Source organism: Callorhinchus milii, unplaced genomic scaffold (genome assembly GCF_018977255.1).
Source record: "Callorhinchus milii isolate IMCB2004 unplaced genomic scaffold, IMCB_Cmil_1.0 Scaffold47, whole genome shotgun sequence".
Lineage (NCBI taxonomy): Eukaryota > Metazoa > Chordata > Chondrichthyes > Chimaeriformes > Callorhinchidae > Callorhinchus > Callorhinchus milii.
Window position 1 is genome coordinate 85,752 of NW_024704788.1, and position 21,079 is coordinate 106,830.

General features: G+C 44.7%; 1 protein-coding gene across 1 annotated transcript; it reads right to left on the reverse strand.

The window, feature by feature from the left end:
• Positions 1-2,251: 2,251 nt before the first annotated feature.
• LOC103190914 (zinc finger protein 883-like) lies at positions 2,252-20,719 on the reverse strand. The gene is given in 7 exon segments (XM_007911831.1): positions 2,252-2,813; positions 2,815-4,078; positions 6,391-6,531; positions 10,871-11,036; positions 12,482-12,548; positions 16,042-16,123; positions 20,697-20,719. Coding segments are annotated over 5 exon segments (1,779 nt in total). The 5' UTR covers positions 12,527-12,548; positions 16,042-16,123; positions 20,697-20,719; the 3' UTR covers positions 2,252-2,650.
• Positions 20,720-21,079: the final 360 nt, after the last annotated feature.

The following is a 21,079-nucleotide window of genomic DNA, read 5'->3' on the forward strand; positions in this document are numbered from 1 at the left end:
ACAGAAGAATGCTCCAACCATCAGTAAACAAGTTCTGACGAAAGGTCATTTTCCTCTATTGGTAGATGCCTCCTGAGCTGCTGCACGTTCCCAGCGACTTCTGTTTATAGTTTAGATTTCCAGTGTATGCGGTATTTTGCATTTTGTTAAACCAAGTTAATGTGTTCAATTTACAGAATATGACAACATCTGAAATTAACTGCAGGAACAAGTCGTTTAGTAAACTGATGTCTCCTTCAGAGATCTTTCACTCTTGTAATATTGTGAGCTTTGAGAAGTCCTCCCAAATTAAAGGCCGTGATTTGGTTGTGAAAAGAAATGTGTTTTTTGTTCTATCCTCCCCTGCTCTGAAAAGCAAAATTATCATTAGCTGTATTTTTGAATAAAAGTGTTTGACCAAAATTTAGTAAGAAGACAAGTTTTGTAGAGATTTAGGCGAGTATGGCTGGCAGTACTGAACCCCTACAAACTTCCTGATGGGCAACGGATATCAGCATCATAAGTATTGCCACGAGCTTCCTTTCGAGGGATCAAGGGTGGGTTTTATACAAGGGGAGTGATTACAGCAGTTTTAAAGGGAAGAGAACCGAACCTAAGGAGAGAATATGTTGAATATTTTGGCCATCAGCGGGGAGAGGAGGAGGATTTGGGTGACCAGAAGCTGGTTGGGGAAGGGTTTGAGGCAGTAGGTTGTGGGCTTCATCTGGGGAGATGGTGGTTGAGGAGGTGGGAGGCGGCGCAAATAATGTAGGAAGTGGGGAGTGGTATGGGCCATGGAAGGAGAGGGTTGTGTAGATGATCTCGGGGTCCTGGATGCAGCTATGAGGATGTTTTCATCTTCGACACAAATGATCTTGGACCTTTTCTCACTTGGCTTTCTAGGTGAGGACGGCGGCAGCTTGGGTTGGGGCACGGAGGAGGTGATGGATGGTGGATAACATTGCCTTTTTGTTGTTGTTTGCCTCCAAAATCGTTTTGGTGGAAAAGGAATTTTTGCCTGTGAGAGGGAGAGGCGGTAGTTGTGGAAGTGCTCAAGCCACAGCTGACGATGAATAATGAGGCCAGATTTGTGCCATCTGCTCTCAAGCCACCGAGATTGTTTTTTCAGGGAGCATTGGTAACTGTCATACCAGGGGGAGCAGATAGATTTAGAGGGGCAATTGAGGTGAGGGTTGCAGGGAGCCATTCATTAACAGCTTGATGGCTGCATTACGATCAGTGTGGATGGAAGTCCAGAAGGAGAAGAGATCTGTTGATTTGATGTCAGGCACTCAGTGGAAATTTTTTTCCAAGGAAATAATTGTTGCATTTGATATAATGCCAAATCACGTCTCTTTTGCTCTCTCTCTCTCTCTCTCTGTCAATCTCACATTTCGCCAACACAACCCAGTCACTACAATTTACAGTATATCCAGTGAGGAGAGAGAGAGAAACGGTGAGTGAATCTCACAGAAGAATCCCATTCAAATATTGGAGATTTGAAAGCCTTTAAATATACCCAGATGTAAGTGACAGACAGACGGACAGACGGACAGACCCGACCGACCGACCGACCGACCGACCGACCGACCGACCGACCGACCGACCGACCGACCGACCGACCGACCGACCGACCGACCGACCGACCGACCGACCGACCGACCGACCGACCGACCGACCGACCGACCGACCGACCGACCGACCGACCGACCGACCGACCGACCGACCGACCGACCGACCGACCGACCGACCGACCGACCGACCGACCGACCGACCGACCGACCGACCGACCGACCGACCGACCGACAGACAAAGCGAGACATCAAGTGAGAAAAACAAACAGATGTTTGTCCCTCACTCCTCCCCTCTCCCTTAACAGACAGAACAACTCAACAGCCACATTCCCAATTCTCAGCAGTGATGCAATCAAAAATAGTGACATTTCCAACACAACACGTCCCTGGTTATTCCAGCAATCAGCAATCAGTGACGCTCTGGCTGGAGCATCGTTAAACTGTCTGAATGAAGATCCTCAGCCCATCCATCTGAATAAGACCCTCACCACCATCAACAACATGATTTAAAATCTGACCACACCAGGGCAACAATGCAGAATATCTAATTCACTGACACTCTCTCAGTTATCTTCCCTTCTTCTCCTCAGGCTCCACCACTACCCCCGCTGTGCCTTGCAAACCCGTGTTATCCTCCCCTTTCCTCGCACTTCATGCTGTTATATTCCTTGTGAGACAATAACCACATCAAGTAATTGTTTCAATCAAATTGCTTTCTTTATCAATCCACAATAATGGTGAAATCTCAGTCAGATTACATTCTGCCAGTATTGACCAGCAAGCACACAACAATCTGCTGGCGAAAAAGCAAAAAACATAGAACATTCTGTTGATAATAAACTGTAAAACAGCCATCTAAACCAGAAAATACACACTAAACTGTTAGGTGATAAACAATTACACAACACATTCTGTTGGTAATGAAAAAGGAAGCCCCTCTCCCCAATCTGATGGTAAGAGACCAGTAAGCACATCCTTTTCTGTTGATAATGAACCAGAAAGCATTCCCCAACCTAGTGATAAGAGACAAGGGTTGACGGTCCCTTTTGACTTATAACCCATGTTGTGAGCTTTAACAGTTGAGTCCATGACTTGTGTCAGTGGGGACACACTGGCTCTGATTTCTCACCATGCAATTGTATTTCACTATCCCTGGTGATAGACTCACATGTGCACAACAGCGTGAGTGAGGTACTGCAGGAGATGATGGTTCCCCAGCTTGTAACCAACAAACACTTCCCACATTCGAGACATTTATACTTTCTCTCCTGTGTGCACTTTCTGGTGTTTATGGAGGCACTGTTTCATGGTGAAACTCTTTCCACATTCAGTACACTTATACGGTCTCGCTCCCGTGTGTGATCGCTGGTGTCTCTGGAGACGACCTGGAGCTGTGAAACTCTTTCCACACTCGCTACATTTATACGGTCTCTCTCCGGTGTGTGATCGATGGTGAATCTGGAGATTCTCTGATGTTGTGAATCTCTTCCCACATTCAGCACATGAAAACGGTTTCTCTCCTGTGTGTGATCGTTGGTGTACCTTCAGGTCCCCTGACTGTGTGAAACTCTTTCCGCATTCAGTACATTTATACGGTCTCTCTCCTGTATGTGATCGATGGTGTAACTTGAGGTTCCCCGACTGTGCAAAACTCTTTCCACATTGAACACATTTGTATGGTCTCTCTCCTGTGTGTAATCGCTGGTGACATTGGAGGGCTCCTGCGCGTGTGAAACTCTGTCCACATTCCGCACATTTATACAGTCTCTCTCCTGTGTGTGATCGCTGGTGTACCTTGAGAGGCCCTGACGTTTTGAAACTGATTTGACAGACGCCACATTTATACGGTCTCTCTCCTGTGTGTGATCGATGGTGTACCTGGAGGTCCCCTGACTGTGTGAAACTCTGCCCACATTCAGCACATTTATACGGTCTCTCTCCTGTGTGTGATCGATAGTGAATCTTAAGCGATCCTGACGTTGTGAAATTCTTCTCACATTCCGTACATTTATAAGGTCTCTCTCCTGTATGTGATTGCTTGTGCTGTAGGAGGCCTCCTGACTGTGTGAAACTCTTTCCACATTCAGCACATTTGTATGGTTTCTCTCCCGTGTGTAATCGATGGTGAACGTGGAGGTTGGTTGATGTTGTGAAACTCTTCCCACATTCACCACATTTATACGGTTTCTCTCCTGTGTGTGATCGGATGTGAATATGGAAGCTGCTTGACGTTGAGAAACTCTTTTCACATTCGGCACATTTATAAGGTCTCGCTCCTGAGATCGATCGTTGGTGACTCTGCAGAGACCTCGTTTTCGTAAACCCCTTTTCTGCAACAATACATGTGATAGATCCCTGATATTTTCTCTGACGTGAAGAAACAGTTATCCTACAAGCAGATTGTGCTGATGTGTCTCGATGGAATATGGGATGTCTTCTGCCGTTTTTCTGCTGGAACTTGGCATGAGATAACACAATGTTCGAATGAGGGTGAGCTTGGGAGTCACACTCATCCACTTTGCGAGCTGTTGGCAGAAAAGGAAGATCTGTGTCAGCAGCATATGCAGAGTCCTGTAGTTCAAAGAATAGAGCACTCTCCTCAGAAACGAGAGACCTGGGTTCAATTCCCGGCATGGCAAAATCTTGGGCAAGGTCGCTTACTGATAATAATTCCTGATAATAATCCCTCAATAAAATGAGAGCAATAATAAATTGGTCACTTCGATCTACGACTGTGGGACACTGCTGTGCGCAATTGGCTGCCGCATTTTGCCCACAATGTACAGTCAATTCACTTTACAGTATATTCAGTGAAGCGCTTTGAGACATCTGGAAGATGTGAAAAGCGCTATATCAAATGCAAGGATTATTATTATTTTCCTTAGGAATTGCTTTTTGACCAATTCTGAATTAATCCTTGCATTTGTACAGTACCCGATCAAGTGAAAACACTCTAAAATGCTTCACAGTAATTAATGTCCAAGTGTTGTGGTCAAGAACAGCAACTCGGATTGATACAGGGCCTTTCACGCAGATCAGTTTTTGTCGGTGTCAATTTTTTTCCACAGCCACTTCCCGCAAACATCCATGAGGTGAGTCGGTGAGTGATTACTCTGGAGGACGATTGGCCAGGTCTTATTTTAATGCAGGGGATGTGTTGTGTTCTTGGAGCTGCCGTCCTTCAGATGAGGTGTTAAACTGAGCTGTCCGGCCAGGCCTCAACATTTGTTGTGCGTTAAAGTTCCCACAACACGATTCCAAAAGAGAAGAGTGCTTCTCTCTTACCCATAAAATCATGGCTGACAATATAGAATCACAGAACTGTACAGCACAGAAGGAGGCCATTCAGCCCATCGTGCTTGTGCCAGCTGTTGAAAGATCTAATCTCACTCCCCCACGCTCTCATAAATTAATCTCACTCCCCCACGATCTCATAAATGCCTTGCAAATCCTTCTATACAAATATCTATCCACTTCTCTTTTGAAACTTGTTATCGAATCTGCATCCACCATCCTTTAAGACAGTGCACTGCAGATCTGAGCAACTCAAATATCCCAAGTAAAATTCGACAATTACTTCTTGGCTGTTTGGGAGACATTGCTGCATGCAAATTAGCTGCTTCAGTCTCTGCACTTCACAGTAAAATCCTGTAAACCGCTTTGGGACGTCTTGATGACTTGACAGGGGGCTACATAAAATTTCCAATAGTCCTGTAGGATCACTTCTTTCTGAAGAGGCAAAGAGGGATTTTAGCTTAAAAGCTCAGAGCCTTTGACAATGCAACACTCTTCGCCCCAGCAAATGGGCTGTGAGTAGCCTGGACTGTGATAGCAAAGTCCTGACACGTGTCTTGTATCCACATTACTTAGCCAGACCTGGAACCCTGAAAATGTCGATTTTGAGCAATTACAGTCATTTCTCATGACAGTGACAAATGGGACTGTCATGGGAAATGCAAAGCCACCACTCACGATGGGCTGAAACTTCCATAGTGTGTGCGCAACCTTACCAAATACACAATAATATTTTTTTGTGTCTAATAATGCCAATAATGTCAAATTTCTCAAAGCTCCTTTAGAAGGTCGCATCTGTATAATGAAATTCCGAAGAGTAGGAGGTGCAGGTTAGCAAGAGGTTGTGTGGGAGTGTTGAGGGGGTAACTGCCAGAATTAACCAGTTCAAACCAATTAGCTTGCCATGGGTAGCAGTGTGGAAGCTATACTGCTGCTTGACCACCCTCCCCATTAGAGCTTTGGCTTGTAGGGTTAACAGGAGCTCAGTGGAAAGAGTCCAATTCGTAGACTCAATCCCGGACTTCCTCCTACTCACTCCTTCCTCTGTGACGGTGCTTCCGGTCTGATTCCCCTCCCAAACACTCTTGGCTCTTACCCCAAACCACAGCAATCAAGCGCCTTGGGACATCCTCCTGAGGAAAGGTATATCAATGCAAATCTGTATTGGATTGTGAATTTTTTGAATCACTGTGAGACGTTTCGATGATGAGATAAGATGATGTGTATGAAACGCAAGGATTATTGTCAAACTTTTTTGAATAAAATATAAATGAACACCTCCATGCATTCTCCGGGATATGTCATGGGCATAAAAAGAAGTAACGTCCACCTGAACGGGCACAGACACTGAGGCGATCCCTCTCCCCAGCACTGTGCTGCAGTGTCAGCCTAGACTGTGAACTCATTGTCCACAATGTGGGGTCTCGAACCGACAATCTTCTGACTCAGAGGCCAGAGGGCAACTATCTGAGCCAGGCTGACATCTGCGCGATTCTACACTGGAATATTTTATGCTGAGAAACTCAGGTTGTTTTTTACATACACAAGTAATGATCGTCAGGAAGATCCCTTTCCTCGGTGTAATTTCTTCTCTCCCTCTTTCTCAAACCGTATCTGCTGCTCCAGGCCTCTCCTCCACTCACTTGGTTGTGTTTGGTGCTCAAACCCTTTCCAGTTCGGGCTCCTGTTGAGAAAATCAAAAAAGAGCAGCATTGAGAATCATAGTGTGTACAGAATCCTGAAAGTTCTCGCAACTCCAGGCTATTCTACAATTTAAGTTAGTGCCATTTTTGTGGGCTGTTCAGTGTTAACACTCCAGTGCCAGAGCTGAGGGGAAATACTGAATTAACTGATACTGATAAAATAAAAGCAGTGGAGAGGAAGGATCTGAAATCCGATGACCAGGAGGTTGAGACAATATGGGTGGAAATAAAAAATAATAAAGGACAGAAAATATTAATGGGAGTGGTTTATAGACCACCAAACAGCGATCACAATATAGCACAGGGTATCAATCAAGAAATCAGTGGAGCATGAAGGAAAGGTAAAGCGATAATAGTGGGTGATTTCAATCTCCACATAAATTGGGAAAACCCAATCAGCAAAAGTAGGTCAGAAGAAGAGTTAGGGGACAGACCATCCTAGACCTTGTTTTGTGTAACGAAACAGGGCGAGTTGGCAGTGTAGGTATTAAGAATCCTCTCGGGCAGAGTGATCACAATATGATTGAACTCTGCATTAAGTTAGAGAGGGATAAAGGTAAATCCGAGGAAAGTATTCTGAATTTAAATAGGGCTAATTTTGTAGGTATGAGGAAAGATTTAGGTAAAATAGATTGGAGAATAAGATTAAGAGGTAAAAATGTAAACCAACAGTGGCAAATATTTAAGGATGTAGTGCATAATTCTCAGCGATCACATATTCCCTTGCGGAATAAGAGCACCACAGGGAAAGCAATTCATCCGTGGCAACTAGAGCAGTTAGGGAAAGCATCAAATTAAAAGAAAAGGCTTATAAAACTGCCAAAAAAAACAAATCTGGAGATTGGGAGTTTTAGAAACCAGCAAAATAAAACTAAAAAACTCATTAAGAGCGAGAAAAAGGAGTATGAGGAACATTCAGTCTGATTGTAAAAGTTTTTACTAATATATTAAGAGGAATAGGCTGTGATGGTAAATGTAGGTCCACTACAGTCAGAGACAGGAGAAGTTGTAATGGGGGACAAGGACATGGCAGAGTCCCTAAATGGGTACTTTGCATCTGTCTTCACCCGAGAAGACACAACAAGTCTACCAACAATAGGGATTCACCAAAGGGATAAGGACAGGGAGCAACTTAGGGAAATTTTCAAGAGTAGAGAATTGGTGCTCAGGAAACTGTTAGCACTAAATAGTGACAAATCCCCTGGTCCGGATGGCTTGCATCACAAGGTTTTAAAAGAGGAGCTTATGAGATAGTGGAGGCCTTATGTATGATCTTCCACAATTCCTTGGGTTCTGGAACAGTCCCCATGGATTGGAAGATCACAAATGTCACACCACTGTTTAAAAAAGGTGGAAAGGAAAAGATGGGGAACTATATGCCGATTAGTCTCACATCAGTGATAGGAAAATTTTTAGAATCATTGATTAAGGATGTGGTAGTGCGGTATTTAGGGTACAATATAATTAGGCCGAGTCAACACGGCTTTACAAAAGGGAAGTCATGTTTGACAAATCTCATAGAGTTTTTTGAGGATATTTCCAGTAAACTAGATAAGGGTGAATCAGTGGATGTGGTCTATTTGGACTTCCAGAAGGCATTCGATAAGGTGCCGCATAAAAGGTTAGTCCAAAAGATAAGGGCCCATGGAATTGGGGGGAGCATATTAACGTGGATTGGGGAATGGTTAACGGGTAGGAAACAAAGAGTAGGGATAAACGGGTCCTTTTCAGATTGGCGGGATGTGACTAGTGGAGTGCCACAAGGATCAGTCCTTTGGCCTCAGCTATTTACCATCTACATCAACAATCTTGATGAGGACATCGAAGCTAATATATCTAAATTCTCGGATGACACAAAACTAGGAGGAAGTGTCAACACAGACGATGACATTAAAAAAATGCAGTGAGACATAGATAGGTTAGGTGAGTGGGCAGGTAAGTGGCAGATGAAGTATAATGTAGGGAAGTGCGAAGTCATCCACCTCGGTAGAAAATACAGTAGAGCGGGTTATTTTTTAGAAGGGGAGAGATTGGAATGTGTTAGCGTCCAGAGGGACTTGGGTGTCCTTGTACACCAATCACAGAAAGTTAGTCTGCAGGTGCAGCAGCAATTAGGAAGGCGAACGGTATGTTTGCATTCATTATGAAAGGATTAGAGTATAAGAGTAGGGAAGTCTTGCTGCAACTGTCTAGGGCCCTGGTGAGACCACACCTGGAATACTGTGTTCAGTTTTGGTCTCTTCATTTAAGGATGTAGTTGCCTTGGAGGGGGTGCAGCGTAGATTTACTCGGTTAGTACCAGGGATGAAGGGGATGAGTTACGAGGATAGGCTGACCAATTTGGGCCTATATTCTCTAGAATACAGAAGAATTAGAGCGGATCTTATAGAAACCTATAAGATCATCAAAGGGCATTATAGAGTAGATAGTGGGAGATTGTTTCCCCGGTTGGAGAAACTAAAACCAGGGGTCACAACCTTAAAATCAGAGGCAGCCCTTTCGCACTAATTGAGGAAGAACTTCTTCACTCAAAGGGCAGTGAATGTATGGAACTCACTACCCCAAAGGGCTATTGACGCTCAGTCCTTGAACATATTGAAGACTGAGATAGATAGATTTCTTATTGTAAAAGGGATTAAGGGATATGGGGATAAGGCAGGGTCAGGTTATTAGCTGGAGTTAGATTAGAAGGTCAGCCATGATTGAATGGTGGGACAGAGGCTCGAAGGGCCGAATGGCCTACGCTTGCTCCTACATGCTATGTTATGTTAACCTTTATGAGATATTAAATGTTGTTGTGATCCTGCTTCATAACTGAAATTGTAGATATATGTTAACCCATGTATCAAAATAATTATTTCAATCAATGGTTAGAAATGATTATAATTATTCAACGCTATTTTGATTAATGGTTAAAAACTATGATGTAACCAGAAAAATGTCAAGATTACTTGATTATGATTGTTGAAGATGTTTGATAATTTTTAAATTATTGTTTTGTGATCGATGAGGAAGTTGAAAATGTTTTGCCCCGTAACAAATTCAAGTTTGTGTTAAAGATATTTTCTATAACGATTCAAGTTTTATTACAATTCATGTTCTTCTATAACAATAACAAGAACAATCTGAAGGTGTAATGACATCTCTGCAGATTGCATTTTTTTATGTGTATAATTGTTTCATGTACCTGAGAAAATAAAGATTATTTATTCTTATCCGGTCTGTGGAAAAGCGAATATGAAAGATGTGTCGTCGAACTATACTTTGTTCAGCATTGGACAGAGCAAATCAGATGCTGTCCACACAAGAGCCATCTTTTCATGAGACGTTATGAAGTGGTGAAGCAAATGTGTTGTCTTTGGGTTTAAAAACCTTTTGACATAGACTGTTTCCATCCTTTCATCAACTTTGGTTAACAGTAATTTCAAGAAGAAGCAAACTGCACAAATTGCTGAAGGTCTGAAATCGATTGAAACGTAACGGGAGGAGAATAATTACAATGTAAAACAACCGTCGAGAAGAATTAGTAATGTATAACAACTGTCCATTAAAGTCACAGCTGAGCTGTCCATCATCAATTTTGACCTAGTGATCAATATCCCAAGCAAGAGATTGCGGGCCCGAAGCAAGAGACTTTCTCTTTTCGGCTAATGCAAGACTTTTGCCGTTCAGGACTTTTACCAACTGACTCCACCAAAAAAGCAAAGATTCAAAAGATTTATGGACTGACTGACTATTGGGTCTGTTACTTTGATATGGACACTTGTTGATGCTATTAACCTGTCTGTTATTGTGATATTTGAACTAACAAATGTTGTATTTCATATCAAGTAAAGAATTGTCATAGCATGTGGTTCTGAATTTATTTTATTCCTCTGTTGTCCGGTCCTTTATTAAAAGTGGGCTGAATAGAATAAATGGATTTTATTCTGTTCATTGCCCTGAATGCAACACTGTCTGGGCCCGATCTGCTAGGGGTTACATGCCTCTGTAAGATTATATTTACGATGCTTAATGTTTTCAAGGCTTTTTATTTGTGTCCTGTCGATAATCATTCATGGTATGGCCAGCTAATTACTAAGGCATGGATGGAGTTCTTTGCTTTGAATGGAGAGCTGAGAGGGGACTAATAGTTAGCAGAATGTAAAGCTATATTGGCTTGACCCGGTTCAGGACAGTTTCTGATAACATTCCATTCCTTGGGATTGAAAACTGAGATTAATGGCAGAATAGAAACACAGAGTCAGTGTTGGCAAAGGCACAATGGGACAAATCGCTCTGCGCTCAATCTTTCTGTTTAGATTTTTGCAGGAAGAATACCTTTTTTAGATGTTTTGCAATCATTAGTTTCACCAACTGAGACTGCTCCTCTTTTAACCAGACTGCTCTCTTCCTTTGCTGAACCTGTGGCTTCAGTCAAGTGTCTTGTGTGGTCACCTCCATCCTCAGCTGATCCTGACGGGATGGGTGAGCTCTCCGTTTGGCTCTGAAATACAGAACGTAAGAACAGGGAAGAACATCATAAGCATGTGCCAGTCTGGATCGGTCTGTCTCACTCTCGCATCTGCAAACCAGGACTTGAAACCCAAGTGAAGCTGAAACTCCAGTGAAGTGCTGGGGGTGAGTTGCATTGTAAGAGGTGCCACCCTTCAGATGTGGTCCCATTTTGCTCAAGAGGGGACCTAATAGAGGGATTTAAAATTATAAAATGATTTAATAAGGTTAGCAAATACAGGCTGTTCCTACTTGTTGGGAAATCCATTAGCAGGGAATGCAAGCATGAGATAGTTACTATGGGATCTAAATGGGATGCCTTTAGATCCCATAATATACGGATGACACCCACATGTATGCAGATGACAACAAAATTTATCTCTATCCCTGCTCTCTCGACTCCAGGACCACTGTGCTCCTGTCAGAATGTCTGGCAGACATCAATCCTCGAAGAGAGCTAAATTTCTTCAGTTAAAAGCCAACAAGACTGACGCACTCCAGATTAGCTCCTGTCAGCACCTCCACAAATCTAGCACTGACAGCATTAATATCCAGGGATGCAAATCCACCTCAAGGAGCCATTCCTGGAACTTTGGTATCTTGTTTGACTCTCAACTATGCTTTCTACCCCATATCCACGCCATGACCTGTTATGCCTTACGTAACATCCCCCGGCTCTGCCACTGCCTCACCTATCAGGCTGCGGAAACACTCATGAGGGCATTCATTATATCTAGGCTTATGTACGCCAATTCCACACTTGTCAGCTTTCCCAATTATTCCCTCCACAAGCTGCAATTTGTATCCTCTCCCGCATCCGGCTCCATGATCATTCCCACCCTCGCCCAGCTTCACTGTCTCATTTCTCAGAGGACAGAGTCTAAAATCCTCCTCCTGGCTTTCAAGGCCTTTCAGGGTCTTGCCCCTCCCTACTTGTGTGACCTGTTGATCCCATATCAAGATGTCCTTTCCCTACACTCAGCAGTCCTGGCTGCTCCACATTCCCCACCCCATACTCTGCACCATCGGCAGCCGCACCTTCAGCCTCTCTGGCCCCACCATCTGGAACTCCACACCATACTCCCTTTGCCTCGCTCCTTCCCTTGGCTCCTCCGACGAAGCCTTCAACCACTACCTCCTCCCTTCCCTCCATCCTCCCCAATCCTGATCCCCCATCTCGGGTCCAAATCCCTCACTGTCCAGTGCCTTCGGACATACTACTAACTTGAAAGGCGCTTTACAAATATAATTTTAGATTTTTTATTAAAATTAAGCGAGGTAGACAAGTGAGAAAGAAGGGAATAGAATGGAGGAAGTGAAGACTGGATGGAGAGAGAAGCATGTCGAATAAACACATGAGCATGGACAAGCTTGGCCAAACAGCGTGTTTCCGTGGTAGAATTCAATGTCATGATTGTTTAACATTTAGCTCGATACCTCCTTGCTTTTCTTGCTCGCTGTCTCCCTCTTCCTGGCTTCCATCCAGGCTTGAAGTATTTCAGTTCTGCGAGGTAGACAAGAAAGGGCAGCTCATATCAAAGGCAAAAAAACTCTGTACTCCCATCGGACCAGTCTTTGCCAGATTCCACTACCTCCCAATTACTGAACGCATCGGCTTCACGACCCTCTCACTGATTTTCAAATCCCTTCATGCCCTCTCTCATGCCCCATCCCACCACTGCTGCCTCCACTTGGTTGGTTCCAGCCTCCTGTTTGGCCCTTGTGCAGTCTATTCCGCCATTGGTGGCCGTGCCTTCATCCGCTTCACCCCGAAATTCGGGAACACTTTCCCCAAATTTCTCTGCATTGCCCCTGCCCTCCCAACTTCAAATCCCTTACAAAGACCTCCATTTTGATCGTGCTTACGATCACCTCCCCCTCCCTCTCACAAAAGCATTCTCACACACACTCACTCACTGGAGCACTCTCACACTGACGCACACTCTCACACATTCTCTCTCTCACTCACACCTATTCTTTCACGCTCTCACACACTCTCTCTTTCTCATGCTCCCTCTCTCAAGCACTCTCTCTCATGCTATCTCATGCTCTCATGCACTCTCTCTCACAAACTCTCTCTCATGCTATTTCACTCATGCACTCTCTCACACATTCTCTTTCACAAACTCTCTCTCACGCATTCATGCACTCTCTCTCACGCACACTCTCTCAATCACATACTCTCTCACATGCACTCTCTCTCACGCACACTCTCTCAATCACACACTCTCTCACATGCACTTTCTCTCAAGCAAAGTCTCTCACACACCCATTATGAGGCATTCTTGTAACGCACCGCACTGTCTCACACACTCTATCTCACAAACTCTCTTTCACGAACTCTTGCACTCTCACACGCTCACACCCTCGCACCGTCTCACATTCTCTCTCACTCACACAATCTTTCATACTCACACAGTCTCTCACGCACTCCCTCTCTCGAATTCACTCTCACGCATTCTCTCTCACGTACTCTCTCTCACGCACTCTCGCACTCCCTCACAATCTCGCACACGCGCTCTCTCATGCACAGTCTCTCATGCACTCGCACTCAGGCACAATCTCACACACTGCCTCGCAGGCACTGTCTCACAAGCTCTCTCACATAACCGCGCTCTCTACGATGCACTTTCGCACAAGCTCTCTCTCACACACTCTCTGTCCCACAAAATCTGTCTCACACGCTCTGTCTCCCTTGCTCTGACACACATGTACTGTCTCACATGTTTTGTCTCACACGCTCTCTCTCACGCGCACTCACTCTCTCTCATACAGTTTCTTTCATGTTCTCTGTCACACACATGATAATAATCCCTCAAGAAAGCAAAACAATAATAAATTGGTCACACACTCTCTCTTACACTGTGTGTCTTTGTGTGTCAATATGAGAGTAAGTGGAATATGTGCAAAATCTCTTAAACAAAGGAAAGCTGAGATGAGCGCATACCTGTAGCAAACGGCAGCAGTCCTGTAACTCAGCGGTTAGAGCGTTCGCCTCGTAAACGAGAGGACTTTGTTAGCCGAGTGGGTCAGCGCGAAACCTTAGGCAAGTTTGCTTGTGTTATACAATAACAGAAAGAGCTGGGAAAACTCAGCAGGGCAGGCAGCATCTATGGAGAAAGGAAAGTGAGTCAACGTTTTGTGTCTAGGACACTTCGTCAGAGCTAGGGCCTGTTGGGAGGGAGAGGTTTCTAAGGACAAGTTGAGAGTGGGAGGCAGGTCAAGGACAACAAAGAAGACAGAAAAGAAGACAAAGGGAGAGAATGTGTTAGTTGATGGGTTAAAGAGGTGACAGTGGCGTAAAACAAAAAGCGGAGATTGTAAAACAAAAGGTGGGTGGGTTGAAACAAAACTGGGGAGAAGAGGTTTTAATGTGAGGGTCGCTATTTAAATGTAAGTTGTTGTAAATATTTCTCTTCCCCAGACAATAGGCTTTCTATCCATCGTCGGACTAACACCTATGTGGAATTCCCACCTCCAACTTCAACCATCTCTTCGGATTATTTCAGTAAACTGCCTAATTCAAAGTGTTGTGCTCTAATAATAATAATAATCCTTCCATTTGATATAGCTCTTTTCACTTGTTCTAGACATCACAAAGCGCTTCACAGAATAGACTGTAAAGTGAATTGACCGTGTATTTGTGGGTGAAACCCGGCAGCCAATTGCACACAGCAGTGTCGCACAAACAGTCCTGCATTGATAATGACCAATTTATTATTTATCTATTTTATTTTGCAGGGATTATTGTTAGGATGTGGAGTAAGGAAACTTGCCCAAAGTTTCGCCCTGTCTGGAATTGAACCCAGTTGTCTCATTTGCAAAGGTGAGTGCTCTAACTACTGAGCTATAGGACTCCACAATGTGTCCAATCTGCTGTTCATGCTCTTTGAACCTCATTTGTGTAATAGTCAGTGAAACGTTATCAAAGCCAATATGCAATGTTGACTTATATGAATATTTTTAGTTAATGTAACTGGGGTTTGGACTCTGGACTTGCGACCAGGAAGTTAGTTCCGGTTTCATTGAGGTCCTTAAAAGTCAACAACATGAGAACCATTTTATCAAAAAATCATTTCTACTTGTGGGGAAAGAGAAAGAAAATGGCGGCATCCGGTGGGTACGATTGTAGACTGAAACATAATAGTCTGATTTCCCACAGGGTGAAATCAAGTGAGAAGCATTCAATTCCAGCTTCTCTACACCGTCTCCAGATTCTGAGCAGACTGATCCTTAGGGTTAGAGGGATGAGCCATAAACCAGCGTTACATTAGCTGTGGGGAGTCACCCACGAAATGAGAAGACTCAGAGTAGACACCAGAACAATAGTAGCACCAACAATACAACTCCCTTCATCTGGTTAGTGTCTCGGAGGAATCAACAGCAGTGTGGTTTGAATCTGAATAGAATTGTTTTTATTTTGGTCAGCCGGTTGCCGAGAAATTATCAACACGCTGAACAGTGTCGAAACCAAACTCAGATTTCCGCACATCCCACCTACACATGGAAATCCCAAAGATAGATTGTTGGCGTGGGATTTGCAGTCTCTCCTTGCAGAGACAGGTGGTCAATGCATACCAAAGTGCTACACAGGATATACTTGTACTGTAAATTGAATTGTCTATGTATTTTGTGGGCAAATCGTGGTAGCCAGTTGCGGACAACGTCCCACAAATAGTCGTGGATTGAGTAGCCCAGTTATTATTTACTTTTTTATTTTGAAATGATTATTAACCCCGGAAAAGTGATCCGTCAATTGACTCTCAGCCGGGTTTCTGCTTACTGCGAGGTAAACAGAGGCGTGTGGAGTAAGGAAACTTGCCTAACACTTCGCACTGTTTGGGACTCAAACCCGGCTTCTCTCTATTGCGAGGCGAGTGCTCTAACCATGAAGATACATTAGCATTTATATTGTTTCACTCATGTTTTCAAGTGCTTAAAACCTGCAGTAACTTTACTGATTCATTTCAGCCACAATCAGATTTAATGAGACTCACCGTCTTGTCTCCCCGCTGCCTGGGTGGCAGTTCCTGCCTCTGGTTCTCGAGCCTCTCAGTGATGTACCTTCAGTTTTCTGGGCTGTACAGGTAATAACACACCTGGTCACAGTCCAGCAGATACTATCTGGCAGTAAATCATAGCCACACCCTGCCACTGAGGGATTGCCACACAAACCAACATTTTTTTTCACCTCCTTAAACAGTTCAGGAACAGTCACCACACATTTCATTTGTACAATCCTTACCCTGACCAGACACCTTCTTTGGTTTATGTAAATTTACTATATTTGCAGTTTTGCAGAAAGGAAAATTAGCAGTGACGGATTTCCACGTGTGTCAGACACCCGACTGATTACAGTGATAATAATAATAATAATAATCCTTGCATTTTATATAGTGCTTTTCACGTCGGGAGGACTTCCCAAAGCGCTTCACAGAACACACTGTAATATGAATTGACTGTATATTTGTGGGCGAACGCGGCAGCCAATTGCGCACAGCAATGTCCCACAAACAGTCGTAGATTGAAAATGACCAATTTATTATTGTTTTTGGTTTTGGAGGGATTATTATTAGGCTCTGTGTGGAGTAAGGAAACTTGCCCAAGGTTTCACCCTCTGCCTGGAATTGAACTCGGGTCTCTCGCTTTCAAAGCGAGCGCTCTAACCACTGAGCTACAGGACTCCACGTGATGGATTTCCACGTACATCAGACACATTGCTGATCAAGGTGATGGATTTTCGTGTGTGTCAGACCCCTGGCTGATCACGGTGATGGGTTTCCAGGAATTTCTCGAGCAAGGACAGGAGCTATGGCTCTGGCTGTGGCAGACCAACCAGCCCATCTTTCTTAACCCCGGCTGCAGGGAGAAGCCCAGCACAGCTTCGCACACAGACACATACACCCTTTCACACAAACACACAGACGTCTCACACACAACATACATACACACACATCCCAGCCTCACAAACACAGCACCACACACACAGTCACACACACGCACACACAATACACACTCATAGTCACACACGCAGGTGGCCATGAGGGTCAGGGCCACTTCAGGGACGTCCTTTGCCCGTCTTATCCAAGCTTTTGTGTATCATGATTCTGTGGACCCCATCTTGGATCCCAGGGCAAGTGGAGATGGCTCTGGTGAGAGACAAGACCTACCGCACCCACAGCACCTCACAGCTGCTGAAGCCCTGAGGCGAGAGGGGTTTTCCTTGACCAAACACCTGCAAGCTATCAGCGCTGCACTAAATTATTTGTGACTCTCAGTAGAGAGAAAGTTAATATAGTAATCCTTACATTTGACACAGCGCCTTATCATGTCAGCAAAACTTCTCAAAGCCCTTCACAGAATACACTGTAAAGTCAATTGATTGTATATTTTGTGAATAGACAAAAAATCCTCACATTAAGAAGGACAACAACCTGCATTTATACCATTTAAATTACCCGGAGGTAATTTAAGTTACCTCCGGGTAACAGTGACGTTCAGACAAGCAGCCTCTCCGTGGTAAGGGAGATGTAATTAGTCTCAGCGAGGGAGCAGGACTCCAGCCCCGCAGAGCACTTTATACACTCGAGGGAAGAGCAGGAGCTGCAGTTTGAAGACAGGGTCACATTATTTTTCTCTGCATCAAATTACTATCAAAAACCTTATTTGTGCTTTGAAGTGGAGCTTGGATTTCTCTATGTCACCCGGGTGTCTGTCACAGTGTTGCAGGGTTAACAGGAGCTGAATGGGATCATTCACTGCCACCAGTGAAAGGTGGATTATCTTCTAGGAAGGACAAGGTAGGGTTAGTGTTCAGAGGGATTTGGGTGTCCTTGTACAGCAGTTACAAAAAGTTAGTGTGCAGGTACAGGAAGCAATTAGAAAGGCTAATGCCACGTTGGCGTTCATTGCAAAAAGGTTAAATACAAGAGTAGGGAAGTTTTGCTGCAGTTGTATAAGGCCTGGGTGAGACGGCACCTAAAATATTGCGTGTAGTTCAAATAACTTTCTTATTTAAGAAAGGACATACTTGTCTTTGAGGGGTGCAGCGTAGATTCACTAGGTTGGTTCCTGGGAAGAGGGAGTTGACCTATGAGGATAGGTTGAGGAAACTAGGCCTATATTCTCCAGAATATAGAAGAGTTCAGAGGTGATCTTATAGAAACCTGTAAGATGCTTAAGGGTCTTCACGGGGTAGATGCCATTTCTTCTGGTTGGAGAATCTGAAACTAGGGGTCATAGTCTCAAGATTAAGGCTCAGCCTTTTCAAACTGAGTTGAGGAAACATTTCTTCATTCAGAGGGTAGTAAATTAGTGGAATTCTCCACTCCAGAAGGTTCTCGATGCTCAGCCCTTGAACATATTCAAAACTGAGATTGATAGATTTCTAAAGGATAGAGGGATTAAAGGATATGGGGATAGGGCGGGTAAATTGAATTAGGTTAGAAGATCAGCCCTGATCTTATTAGATGGCGGGGCAGGCTCGAGGGGCCGAATGGCCTGCTCCTGTTCCTACGTCTTATGGTCTTATAGGTCTGCCCTTCCAAGTGAGCCAGGCAGGGCTGTACTATCAACAGCAGTTCCCTGCAATACTGCGGACCAACGACTAGAGACCATCACCTTAACTATATTATCATATTCCATTGCCAAACAGGACATATTAGACCCAGTTGGGCTTCAAACTCTGCTTATCCCCCCCACCCCACCCCACCAACCGGAACCACTCCAATAGGATATGTTCTATCTCCTCACCTCTCAGTCTCCAGAACCAGCTGCAACCTAACCCTCCTGCGGTAACTCTCAGACTGTTTGTCATCCGAAACTTTTCTGAAACCTGACTCTCAATAAAAGGGAGTGGTGCCTCTCACATAATCAACTCCAGTCATCTGACAAGTTCCTGCAACTATAAATTTCCGACATCGATTTTAAGACTTCAACTGTGTTGAGATAGTTTCAGCAACAAAGGTTATAAATATTCAATAAAATATGAAAATGGTCACACATTCCAACATGAATCTGTGAACACTTTACCTGCTGACCTGTGCTCGGCACATGAGCAAACACCTAGTCTTCAGGTAATATAGGATCCACAATAAGTATTCACTATAAAAAGCACTTCAATAATCTATGGGTTAATTTTCTGCTTTCTATTTTGATCTTTACTATGTTAGTTCTCATTTCTACTCTTTTGTGTTCCATTTCCTCCTGTGGGTTCCCTCCTGCTGGACAGGCAAGCGGCAGCTCTCAGGCCACTTATGGTCTGAAACACGACTGAAATTTGACTCTCACCGTGTGCTCCACACGTCTCTGTTTACCTGACAGCAAAGTAGAATCCAGGTTGTTCGTCGAATGAGGATCGGCTTTCCGGGAGGGATATAGACCCTTCAAAATAATAATAATAATTTTGTCACTTACTCCATGACTATTCGTGTCGCACTCACGTTCTGCTGCTGCTGCTTTTCGCCCACAAAATATAAAGTCACTACACATTACCGAGTATCCGGGGAAGAGCTTCGTTATGGACTTTGAGACGTCTCGAAGATGTGATCAATCGATATATCAAATGCAAAGTATTATTATTATTGTTATATTCTGATCAGAAACACAGAGAAACAGAGACTGCGGTGTTTCTGTGTGTATTTGTGTATGTGAGAGTATTTGTGAGTGTGTGATGGTGAGTGTGTATATGTGAGTGTGTGTGTCCCTGTGAGTGTGTATATGTGAGTGTGTGTGTGTGTCCCAGTGAGTGTGTGATTGTGAGTGTGTATATGTGAGTGTGTGTGTGTGTCCCAGTGAGTGTGTGATTGTGAGTGTGTATATGTGAGTGTGTGTGTGTGTCCCAGTGAGTGTGTGATTGTGAGTGTGTATATGTGAGTGTTTGTGTGTGTCCCAGTGAGTGTGTGATTGTGAGTGTGTATATGTGAGTGTGTGTGTGTGTCCCAGTGAGTGTGTGATTGTCAGTGTGTATATGTGAGTGTGTGTGTGTGTCCCAGTGAGTGTGTGATTGTGAGTGTGTATATGTGAGTGTTTGTGTGTGTCCCAGTGAGTGTGTGATTGTGAGTGTGTATATGTGAGTGTGTGATTGTCAGTGTGTATATGTGAGTGTGTGTGTGTGTCCCAGTGAGTGTGTGATTGTGAGTGTGTATATGTGAGTGTGTGTGTGTGTCCCAGTGAGTGTGTGATTGTGAGTGTGTATATGTGAGTGTTTGTGTGTGTCCCAGTGAGTGTGTGATTGTGAGTGTGTATATGTGAGTGTGTGTGTGTGTGTGTCCCAGTGAGTGTGTGATTGTCAGTGTGTATATGTGAGTGTGTGTGTGTGTCCCAGTGAGTGTGTGATTGTGAGTGTGTATATGTGAGTGGCTGTGATTTCTGATGACCAGAGACAGAGGCAGAGAGAGAGAGAGAGGACATGTGTGTGTGTGTGTGTGTGTGTGAGAGAGACAGACAGACAGTGGCTGTGGGTCGATGGATCTGTCCCTTTCACCCTCCGACTACAGCTCCCAGGCTGCCCCGCGCGGCCCGACTCGCGTCACCAGCGGGCGCTGAGCCGCGAGGCATGCCGGGAGCTGTAGTTTCCGGGGTCTGTGTCCCGGGCTGTGGCTGTGATTGTGATGTCACAGAGGCGGAGAGTCCCGTGTGCGCAGTGACTGACCTCCCGCCGCCGCCGCCGCCGCCGCGTTCCTCTCTGTCCTCCCGCTCCCCCTCTCCCCCTCGGGCTCTGTCTCCCCGGCAACCAGTGATGGACAACGACAAGATTCCATTTATAGAGCGCCCTTCACGTCGGGAGGACGTCCCGAGGCGCTGGACAGTTGGGTCAGGACCCGAGCAATGGGGGGGGGATGGTCAGGGTGAGGAGAGGGAGGGAGGGGGCGAGGAGGGGGGAGATGGTCAGTGTGAGGGGAGGGAGGGAGGGAGAGTCCAGAGCGGAGCTGAAGACACGGTCAAAGAGGGACAGGAGGGAGCGACACGCCCACTGCCTCCATGGCAACCAGTGATGGACAGGAGAGGGAGAGACACGCCCACTGCCTCCATGGC